At 39.4% G+C, this 10,597-nt stretch overlaps 2 protein-coding genes, 1 long non-coding RNA gene and 1 other non-coding gene across 5 annotated transcripts; 2 read left to right on the forward strand and 2 right to left on the reverse strand.

Moving 5' to 3' along the window:
• Positions 1-146: 146 nt before the first annotated feature.
• Positions 147-1,244, reverse strand: LOC131141754 (uncharacterized). Its single transcript, XR_009132567.1, has 3 exons — positions 1,113-1,244; positions 829-905; positions 147-295 (listed from the first exon to the last, which is right to left on the reverse strand). It is a non-coding gene; the product is annotated as an uncharacterized LOC131141754 (long non-coding RNA).
• On the forward strand, positions 234-3,552 carry card19 (caspase recruitment domain family, member 19). Of its 2 annotated transcripts, XM_058091617.1 has the most exons (6): positions 234-278; positions 570-709; positions 852-1,008; positions 1,604-1,669; positions 1,742-1,807; positions 1,901-3,552. In XM_058091617.1, exons 1-6 carry the CDS (start codon positions 272-274, stop codon positions 2,008-2,010), a joined length of 546 nt encoding a protein of 181 aa, XP_057947600.1. In that variant the 5' UTR covers positions 234-271; the 3' UTR covers positions 2,011-3,552. The 2 variants fall into 2 exon arrangements, with proteins under 2 accessions (XP_057947600.1, XP_057947598.1); XM_058091615.1 differs by having other exon boundaries at positions 1,604-1,807.
• On the forward strand, positions 2,825-2,951 carry LOC131101817 (U6atac minor spliceosomal RNA). The gene has a single exon (XR_009119316.1). It is a non-coding gene; the product is annotated as a U6atac minor spliceosomal RNA (small nuclear RNA).
• On the reverse strand, positions 3,289-9,723 carry ninj1 (ninjurin 1). Its single transcript, XM_058091618.1, has 3 exons — positions 9,558-9,723; positions 6,550-6,787; positions 3,289-4,721 (listed from the first exon to the last, which is right to left on the reverse strand). Exons 1-3 carry the CDS (start codon positions 9,612-9,614, stop codon positions 4,579-4,581), a joined length of 438 nt encoding a protein of 145 aa, XP_057947601.1. The 5' UTR covers positions 9,615-9,723; the 3' UTR covers positions 3,289-4,578.
• Between the last annotated feature and the right edge of the window lie 874 nt (positions 9,724-10,597).

Here is a 10,597-nt window from a genome sequence, read left to right on the forward strand (position 1 = left end):
TTTGAGTCCCACGTAAAAAAATTAACAAACATTAGCAAACATTCTATTCTCAACCCCAGTTCAGTGAAAATGGATTAAGCTATTAATAATGCTAATACATTTTTTTGTATTAATTTTTTTTATTATTATTAAAAGCGGGGTGTAAACATTGTTATTATTCGCTAACATTGCAGTTTTATTTGTTCAAGTGTAAATAAATATCAACTTCCGGTTCCGGTAGTGATGACGTCAAAGGGGGCGGGTCTCGAGAAAGGACAGAAGGGACTCCAATATGGGAGGTTCGTGTCTTCGTGTACTGGAAAAAATGTTTTCACTTTTTTACGTAGTTGTTTTCTACTTTAATAGTTAATATTTTAGACTAAAATGACACAAAGCGCTAAATGACTGACTAATTTCCATTCTTCGAGTGTTCCAAAACTTTGCTATTAGTGTATGTTTACTGCTGTGTTTGCTAGGTGGAATCCACTTTCTTCCCTAGCTTAGAAAGACTGTTCTTTCTTTTCCGGTAAAAGCTAGCATGTCTTTAGCAAACTGTGTTTGTGTTTATTGGATTGTTTCGGTGTGGACAGACAGCTTCTATGATCAGCTGACAGAAGATGGCGCCTTCCTCAGGGCTGAGAGGAGACTGGACACGGAATCGGTGGACAAAATCATCCTGCAGCTCAACAGAATCTACCCTCAAATACTCACAGACAAGGAGGCCACCAAGGCAAGCACACATAGATAGTAGTTAGTCGCTTGATTGTTTGAATGTGCTAGATTATTACTATGAGTGCGGTATGAACTTGAACCTCTCACGCTGAGGAAATGATATTAATAATGCTTTACCTTACATCTGCGTTCCATTCCAGTTCCGAAAGCTGGACGTACCCACTGGTGTCCGCCTGGGCGAGCTCCTAGTACACCTGCAAGCAAAAGGCGAAGAAGCATGCAGGGAATTTTACAGGGCACTTCACCTACATGTAGAGGATGTGTACTACAGCTTGCCAACACGCCTACGCCTCAGAGGTGAGGACTACCGTCTGGGGCTTTCATCCTTATGACCTGGGTTCGTCCACATAATTTCCATACATTTATACACTAATTCTCAGTAGCAATGCTTAGAAACTCACCTTATGGATGTAAAATCAGACATCGAATGTCACCCTCCATGCACCGCCGGGTGATACAAGTGAACCACAGTTGATGTGTGTAATAATAGAGCCACTCCATGTGTTTGTTAGGTGTCGGTTGTCCTAAAAATGGCCTCCAAGACCCACAATGCATTGCACAATTACATGCAGGTATCACAAAATTTTGTCGTAGCCATGTGATTCAAGATGGCAGCGTAAACAAGTAGGCGAACACAAGCTAAGGCAAACTTTTAACAAAAATGTTGGTTTTTAACCAAAAAAAGGTGCTAACCGAGGCGTATGTTAACTGAGGTACCAGTGTAGTCTTTATTTTAAGATGTGTGGCGAAGCCTGTGTGCGTGGGGTCTTATTACAAAGCTGGTGAAAAGGCTCTAGGGACGCCTGTTTATCTTTAAAAAGTCAATTTGACATAATAGCAACATAATAGGTTAATGGGATAGCTTACACCCCCTAAATTCACGTGTCTCCAGATTCTGCTGATCCGTTCACTTATCCTACAAGTGCCTACAAACAGAGACACGTTATGAACGACAAAGGTAAGATGACTGAAATATGTGTGATGCGTTCAAACCTACATTGTGGTCACGTGTGTATGTATATCTTTCCAGGCCCTCTCTTCTTCCTCGGCTGTTTCAGTCTTGCACTTGGAATGGCAGTAGTCTATTACTATGGCGGTAAGAAGCTATGTTTCTACTGCCAACATGACTTTGCTTAGAGTAGACTTCCAGTGTCAGGTGTCACCAATAGCGTATGTCCTCCTTCTGTAGAAGACAGGATGACGGGAGGGAGCCGGGCCCTTGGCATGGCGGCACTGGGTTTGAAACGAAAAGCCCGCGAGGTTCTCGTATGGTACACCGAAGAAAGCCTAATGAAGTAAGAATTGGCTGCCACTCAGGGCCGAGGAGGATTCAACAAAAAACAGATTTATACCAAAGCACAGCACCATAATTTGCCTTGTCAAGTGTCTCATATGTTTGTTTTTTATGTATTACGCTGAGGGTCCAATATAGGAAAAACGGGACACATTCAGTTGCCTATACTTGGTGGATAGCTGTTTAATTTAAGGGAAGAGAGCTATTCAAATGAACAGGGAAGGGATACTAAGCAGGGTCTGCCTATAATATTTATAACGTATGAATTCTCACCCAATATGCCTACAGGCTTGTGTTAATTTTTCCTTCTAAAACAAATTTTGCAATTTGACATTTTTTATGTATCCCTATGTATGAGTACAGGAAAAATATTGTACAATACCGCCCTCGTGTGGCGTAAATGGAGTCTACATGCACACAGCCACTCTGTAAAGGCGGCGTGAAAACGCTAAATAATAAGTCAAATTAGCTCAGTTACATAGATATACAAAATCTTATCAATCAGAAATTGTATGCTACAACTTGAAATGAAACCAGTGCTCACGAGTGCTTGTTTTTGTACTCACGTGACTACTCCAGCCAATCGTTGTTTTTAGTTCGCGCAGTGCATTCTGGGTATATGTTAAACGTAAAGAAATACTAAAATAAGAGATTAATAATACTATCCACAGCGTCAAAATAGTATACGTTCGAAAGTAAGTACACAATAATTAAGTTTCTGAAAATGTAAGTTTGGTAAAAGTACTCGAGCAGAACCGTAAGTTAAAAGTGGTAGCAGGAATGACACTATAAGTACGAGTTTTCCTAGTTTACGTAGACGTGTTGTATGAAAGGAGAGAAGGTTAGCACTCCCCTTGACAAGGATGGAAATGGCCCCTGTGGCCTGCAACACATAATGGTTAAGGCATTGCCACCTACTTCGTGGCATCTCTAACCAAATTTTTGCCATTACGTATTTTTTTTTATTAAATTGCACAAATTGCAATTTAACGTGGACTTAAGTCAACCCGATTTACCCCAAATAAATGTATAGATTGCACCAGATATTGAGAGACTTTTTACCCTAAATTATTTGTTTACTCTTTAGTGCCTTTTGCCATCTATATAAATATATATTTTTTAAATATTGGGTAGTTTGTACTTAATCAAGGGCTTTTGGACTAAAAGGCAGCTGTAAACCATGAACGCTCCAGTTCTAGCTTGGGGGTTTATTTAGCTCAACAGCAAAGAGGACGGGGTATGTGATTGACCATCATTATTATACATATATGATCATGTATTTCTTTACCAAGCAAATTCATTGAGACTCAACAGGCTTGGTTGGAGCTTTTACACTAATTGATTCATCGATGGTGCTTTATGAAACTAAACAGGAACACATCGATTCCTTGCATTTATCAGTTTCTATATCATTGTTCATATTACACACAATATTATGTGTTTGTATTTCATTTCTTGTGCTTGTGTCTATGTTCTTTTACTCTTGTGATGCAAGATGCCTGCAGTGTAGATGAAGTGCCACTAAAATAAACAAACTAACAAACTCATCTTTTCATCATACTTCATCATATAGTAAAAATCCTTCAAAAGCAACAAGTCATTGAACAGAAGACACATGAAGTACATGAAATATACTATACAGTAGCAGAGAAAAAGTCATTTAACTCCGTCTTGGAAGATCCTTCAGATATGCTAAAGGGAAGGTTATTTTTTTATCAATAATAAAGCTGTGAAGGAAAAGTGCTACATTTCTTCTTATATGCCAAAAAATACACACAACACCAAAAAATCTCATTTAGGGCCATTTTCATATTGCATTTTTAAATGTATTCTTCTTAATTCTTCTTTGTAATTGCTGTATTTTTTCATTAAATAATTTCTGTAAAAAAAAAAGTCACATAGACCTGCCATGAAGATGTATAGTCTATATATTCAAAGACAACATTTGAACTTTTTCTCCTTACATTCTGATGTTTTGTATTAAGTGGAAGACATGTCCCTGCCCCTGAGGTAGAATACCAGTTCATACTGCCATGCTATTATTTTGAAGTTCACCGGAAGTCACTGTGTGTAGCTACGTATATGATGTTTCATGCTGAATTAATTAATCAACATTTTTCATCGACATGACCCATTTGGGTCTCAAATGATGTCGACCATGTTTGTCGACTTAAGCAGCACTTAATTTTGCAGTAATAAAAAGACGGTGGAAGACGGGTTATGGACTTAAGTGGGTTTTCCTGGGTTTACAGTATACACGGTCCAATAAAAAATAACCTGCGTGCTCCAAAGAACCCCTGGGCCGCACGCTGGAGAGCCTGGTATCCAAGTAGAAGATGTGAAAAACGAGAGATGTGTAGGAAAACAGAAGGCAGGCGCTGGTGTATCAGTGACCTGAGGTTGCTTCAGCTTCAGCCGGAGAAGGATATCCTGTCCGGTCATTCCGTCCTCATTTTCTCTCCTCCAGCCCACCAGGTCAAATTCCAGAAGAAGCGCACCCGCGTGTGTACCTGTCGCTTTAATTGCAGGCAGAGGAAACATCTCGCCAGCAACGATGAGGTTGCCGGTGAAGGTCACTGGCTGGGGTTGGGCCGCTGCACGCCGAAGGCGGTGATGAAGACGTTGACCACCACGATGATGAAGACGAAGGCCGTGGCTACGTTCTCCATGATGTTCAGCTTGTAGTGCATGCGCTCGTCATTCAGGTTCCACTTGACTGCAAGACACGACAGCCGGAAAACATCACAGGCGGTCGGCTCAGCCATCTAAACATCCACAACGAGTGTACTGAGCATGCTTGTATCCCCTTCCTTATCAATACATGGATTGTACTAGTAATCCACCTTCTACATATGCTTTTTACATGATTAGAGCCCTTCAGGTATGAAATAGCACCTCTATAGCCACCCATGCACTCATATTCCCCAATATATTAGACATCATAACAGAAAAAAACATTAATGACCTTCTAAATATGCTTTTTAACATGATTAGAGCCCTAAATGCATGAAATAGCAACCCTATAGTCACATTTACACTCCTATTACCCAATATAGGAGACATCATAACAGAAAATAAAACATTAATGATGTTTTAATTGTGCTTTTTAAATGATTAGAGCCCTTCAGGTATGAAATACCACCCCTATAGCCACCCATGCACTCATATTCCCCAATATAGTAGACATCATAACAGAAAATGACATTAAAAACATTAATGACCTTCGAAATATGCTTTTTAACATGATTAGAGTCCTCAATGCATGATATAGCAACCCTATAGTCACATTTACACTCACATGACCCAATATAGTAGACATCATAACAGAAAAAAAAACATTAATGATCTTTTAAATATGATTCTTACATGATTAGAGCCCGTCAGGTATGAAATAGCACCCCTATAGCCACCCATGCACTCATATTCCCCAATATAGTAGACATCATAACAGAAAATGACATTAAAAACATTAATGACCTTCGAAATATGCTTTTTAACATGATTAGAGCCCTCAATGCATGATATAGCAACCCTATAGTCACATTTACACTCCTATTACCCAATATAGGAGACATCATAACAGAAAAAAACATTAATGACCTTTTAAATATGCTTTTTACATGGTTAGAGCCCTTCAGGTATGAGATAGCACCCCTATAGCCAGCCATGTACTCATATTTCCCAATATAGTAGACATCATAACAGAAAATAAAACATGAATGACCTACTAAATATGTTTTTTTACACATAATTAGAGCCCTCCATGCATGAAATAGCACCCCTATAGCCAGCCATGCACTCATATTCCCCAATATAGTAGACATCATAACAGAAAATAAAACATGAATGACCTTCTAAATATGTTTTTTAAACATAATTGCCCTCCATGCATGAAATAGCAGCCCCGAGCAGTGTAGATTATTACACATTATCACCACGTCTTTGAATGCATCTTCTCAACACCTTCTATTTGTATTTGACTTGACTTTGCCATTTGTATGCTTGGAAATGCTTCCCTTAGGAATAAAATACATCATATGATTAAAATTGAAATTCAAAGCAAGCAGTGGTGAGGTTCTTGTATCCCCTTTAGCCTCAGTGTCCACACGGTGGCGGTAGAGAGCCCATCCTCAATGATCACTTATTAGCACATGCTGTCCTTACAAGGATCATTTTTCATCTTTTTCTTTTAATACACTCTTATTTTACGAGCCGTTTCAGATGACTGACACGCTTCTTCCTTTCTCTAAATTTAGCAACCTTGCTCAGCACCATAGACTCTGTTAGGATGAGATAAGGACACTTTGACAGCCTGGGACATTTAAACACTGCACCGTGGGGCCCTTATTTAGCAACGACAATGGACACAACTTCACTTGAATGCATCTTTCCAAAAACTAGCTGAATGTGAACATTTCTTACAACCACCTTGAGATGCAGCAGTGTAGGTTCTTGTCAAGTTGGATGAGGTTGGTGTGAAGGTCCCAGGAGGAACATGAGAGGAGTATTGGGTGTGTTCTATTTACGTTTTTGTAAACCCTTACCGATGAAAATGAGCAGAATTCCCACGATGATTTGCAGACTGAGCGAGACGCTGATGAGGACGACGAGCGGCACGTAGAAAGAGAAGGCGGGGCCTTCCTCCAGCACGGCCTTCAGCTGTGAGGCGTTGGCCATCAGCAGAGCCACGTCCAGCATGCTCTCCGCCATGCTCTTCTTGTTGGCGTAGTGGTTCATGTTTAAGGGTCTGCCTTGACGTTTGCTGGGACCCCGAAGTGGAACCTGGGACACAAAAGTAAACCTTCAATGGTTTTTTTCATTTTGTCCATACAAAAGGCAAAGTGTGATGATAACCATAGCACTTCTTTTTCCACTTGAATGTTAAAATGCTACCATTTTTATGGCTGTGCTTGTTTGGCTAAGAGGAAATGCTTCAGTTGTTTGCTGTGGAAGATTAGAAACTAACGGGAGGAGAAGTTGAGCTGCAGTTACTTCCACTTTCAGTCCAGTCGGGGGAAGCAGAGAAGTGAGTAATGGACACGCACTAAAATAGCTTTCAATGAGATGCAGTGCACGGATGCAACCACTAGGGGCGTCACAAGATCCCCTCTCACAAGATCTCACCACATTAAAACGTAATAAAAAAACTTAGATAAAAAAGTTGTAATCAAACAAAATAAATTAGGAAAATTACAAAAGGGAAAAAATTATTATAATATAATATAATTAATTAATTATAATATAATATAATATAATATAATATAATATAATATAATATAATATAATATAATATAATATAATATAATATAATATAATATAATATAATATAATATAATATAATATAATATAATATAATATAATATAATATAATATAATATAATATAATATAATATAATATAATATAATATAATATAATATAATATAATATAATATAATATAATATAATATAATATAATATAATATAATATAATATTCATTCTCTACCGCTTTTCCTCACGAGGGTCGCGGGGGGTGCTGGAGCCTATCCCAGCTGTCTTTGGGCGAGAGGTGGGGTACACCCTGGACTGGTCGCCAGCCAATCACAGGGCAATAATATAATATAATATAATATAATATAATATAATATAATATGGGAATAAATTCAAACTATTAGGGGAATAAAGTCATAATATTATGAATATTTATAACAAAGTTGAAATATTTGGAAATTAAAAAAAGAACATAAAAAATAAAAAAACAGTAATTATACAAGAATCAAGTCAAAATTCATTCATTCATTTTCTACCGCTAATCCTCACGAGGGTCGCGGGAAGTGCTGGAGCCTATCCCAGCTGTCTTCGGGCGAGAGGCGGGGTACACCCTGGACTGGTGGCCAGCCAATCACAGGGCACATATAGACAAACAACCATTCACACTCACATTCATACCTATGGACAATTTGGAGTCGCTAATTAACCTAGCATGTTTTTGGAATGTGGGAGGAAACCGGAGTACCCGGAGAAAACCCACGCATGCACGGGGAGAACATGCAAACTCCACACAGAGATGGCCGAGGGTGGGATTGAACTCGGGTCTCCTAGCTGTGAGGTCTGCGCGCTAACCACTCGACTGCCGTGCAGCCTGGCAAGACTTCCTGTTTGGTTATTACCTGATGATAATAACAAAATAAAGGAATGACTCATCGGTTCTTATACCGGTTTCAGAGTCCCAGATATGATGGAGGACAACCTTTTCCACAAGTGACACTTCTCCTTCTGTGATTTCTCTCTACGTTGTGGGAAAACCCTGGAAGGAACTGAAAGTGTTCAGCAACTTCCAAACTTCCAAACACGGTCACGATGACCCATGAGGTCATCGTGTTGCGTAGATTAATAAGGTCAAATCGTTTTGTCCTGCCACTTCCTGTTTTTAGTTGCCAAGGGGGTTCCATTCCAATACGGAAACCGCCTCCACCCCGCCCAGAGACAGTAAGATCAGGCTGTGTGCCATCATTTCATCCAGGAAGTGGCTGTACAGACTTCCTGCTTGAGTACATTACATAAGAGGAAGCCATGGCTGGCATGGATTGAGTTTCATCCGCTTCGAAGACAAAACAGCGCAGCAGTGGCGTTCTCCACTGGATCTGCATGGACGCCACCATCACCACACCTCCTTTCACTTGTTCTCCTCACGGGCCTGTAAAACCTCCCATAGACCCCTCCCATAAAAGTCTATGCCTTCATTGTTCTTCCAGCGTGTCTCTGACACAGGACTGAATGCCTTCTCCGTGACTCTCCGACAACACAGGAAGCTTCTTCGGCTTCGAAGGGCACCCATTCAGGGACTAGGATCCCAGTGGGGGTACTCCAAGAACTTCTTTTAATAAACTACTCCATCAGCTTCAAGTAGTAGTTAGTCAGTGGCTTACACAGCAGCTCCAATCTCCAACATGGACTACATTAGCATCCTCATGAAACGACACTGCTAGCATAGCATTATACTGGACTTGCACATGACTTACAGACAGAAGCTACTGTCTGTAATTACCTACTTTCGGATGTGGGTGTGATTACTGAGGTTTAAAATTGTCCCTGAATGCAACTAAACTTGTGTTAGATATACACCTGAATGCACCATTGTAGAAAAAGCTGGCAGCTAGTTTTGATCCTGCTTGTTGAGTAAGTGTTAGTTATCTGAATGGAAACTCAGATAACTGAGCTCTCCTTTCACTTTGGTGCGTTCAGGCGCACTCGTAATTTTGAGTGTTAGATGCTAATTGTTGACTTCATTTTTATTGACGTATCCCCGATGGTAATTGGGTACGATTACCCTAGCTGCTTCATGCCATACCGCCAGGTATATAAAAAAAACAGGTATATATATATATGTTTAAACATCTACTGTATATTTAAGAAAAAGGTTTGAACGAAAGTGACTGAGCAATCAGCGACTAACTGCGGTGTAGAGTGTGTGTCATTTCCTGGTTGGTTATCCGTATCGCGACTGTAGGCACAAGTCTAGCGGGCTTCCACCTTCCCATACTCCCGTCTAACGGACGCCGGTGCCGCCTTACCTCCGTCTCCCCGTCCCGATCAGCATCGCCGTTCATTTCTAAGCTGTCCATCGCCATCTCTGATTATTGGAAGTGGCTTACAGGAGGAAAGCTGTTGCTGTCTCGGTGGTGGTCTAGTGTGTGCCTGTGTGTGTGTGTGTGTTAGGGGGACACTGTCCACTGAACTAAGAGCCTGCCGTGACGACAGCAGGGGTGGGGGGGGGACTAAGCTAGCACTACCGCCCTTTCACCAACAAAAACCATGGAGGCAGGAAACCTGAGATAAGAACAAGTAAACAACTACTTGTTGTGACGACTGACGTTATTCCATCGATATTTTGGCCAAAAATAAGTTAATTTTCAAGTAAATGAGCATCGTATTGTCATGAGAAGAATAGAAGTTATTTTATACGGCAACACTTTACCGCCACCTTGCGTTTATTGGCGGTATTGCAGCCTCGCTGCTGAAGTCTAACGTTTTAATCTTCGACGTTAGAATTCACTCGCACATATCAATTATTAAGAATGTTGATTTTATGATGATTTTTTTATCATTTTAATGACTTGTTTGATTCTTTCACAATCAAACAAGACTACAGTTTTATATATATATATATATATATATATATATAACAAGATAAAAATGATAATAATGTATGTACATAGCTGGTTGTCTATATATTTATTCTACTTAATTTATTGATTTATTTGTAAAATTCAATTATTGAAATATGATATGAAGGTATACATACATATATATATACGTATATACATATTTTATATGTATATCTCATATCATATTTCAATAACTGAATTTTACAAATATATATATATACCACATATATATATATACCATATACTGACACTTTGATGGTTTTGATGGTTTGCACCCACACAGTGGTTCCAGTGGTTTCCATGGTGATGTTAATATTATTATTATTATGATGCCACATCGTCATCATTGTGGTCTTGCCTGTCATTCTGTGTGTGTGAGTGGGAAAATGAGGGAAAATTAGTTTGGGTAAAAGTTACAATAATAAGGTGCAAATATGATCTATATA

The sequence above is a fragment of the Doryrhamphus excisus genome, chromosome 1 (assembly GCF_030265055.1).
Source record: "Doryrhamphus excisus isolate RoL2022-K1 chromosome 1, RoL_Dexc_1.0, whole genome shotgun sequence".
Classification (NCBI taxonomy): Eukaryota; Metazoa; Chordata; class Actinopteri; order Syngnathiformes; family Syngnathidae; genus Doryrhamphus; species Doryrhamphus excisus.

Excerpts from the sequence above, each read along its gene's own strand:
- ninj1 (XM_058091618.1), bottom strand. The coding sequence starts at position 9,614 with ATGGCGATGGACAGCTTAGAAATGAACGGCGATGCTGATCGGGACGGG. Across the intron at positions 6,788-9,557 it reads ATCGGGACGGGGAGACGGAG|GTTCCACTTCGGGGTCCCAG; the intron begins GTAAGGCGGCAC and ends TTTGTGTCCCAG. Across the intron at positions 4,722-6,549 it reads AATTCTGCTCATTTTCATCG|TCAAGTGGAACCTGAATGAC; the intron begins GTAAGGGTTTAC and ends CGTGTCTTGCAG.
- card19 (XM_058091615.1), top strand. Across the intron at positions 710-851 it reads CAGACAAGGAGGCCACCAAG|TTCCGAAAGCTGGACGTACC; the intron begins GCAAGCACACAT and ends GTTCCATTCCAG. Across the intron at positions 1,808-1,900 it reads AGTAGTCTATTACTATGGCG|AAGACAGGATGACGGGAGGG; the intron begins GTAAGAAGCTAT and ends CTCCTTCTGTAG.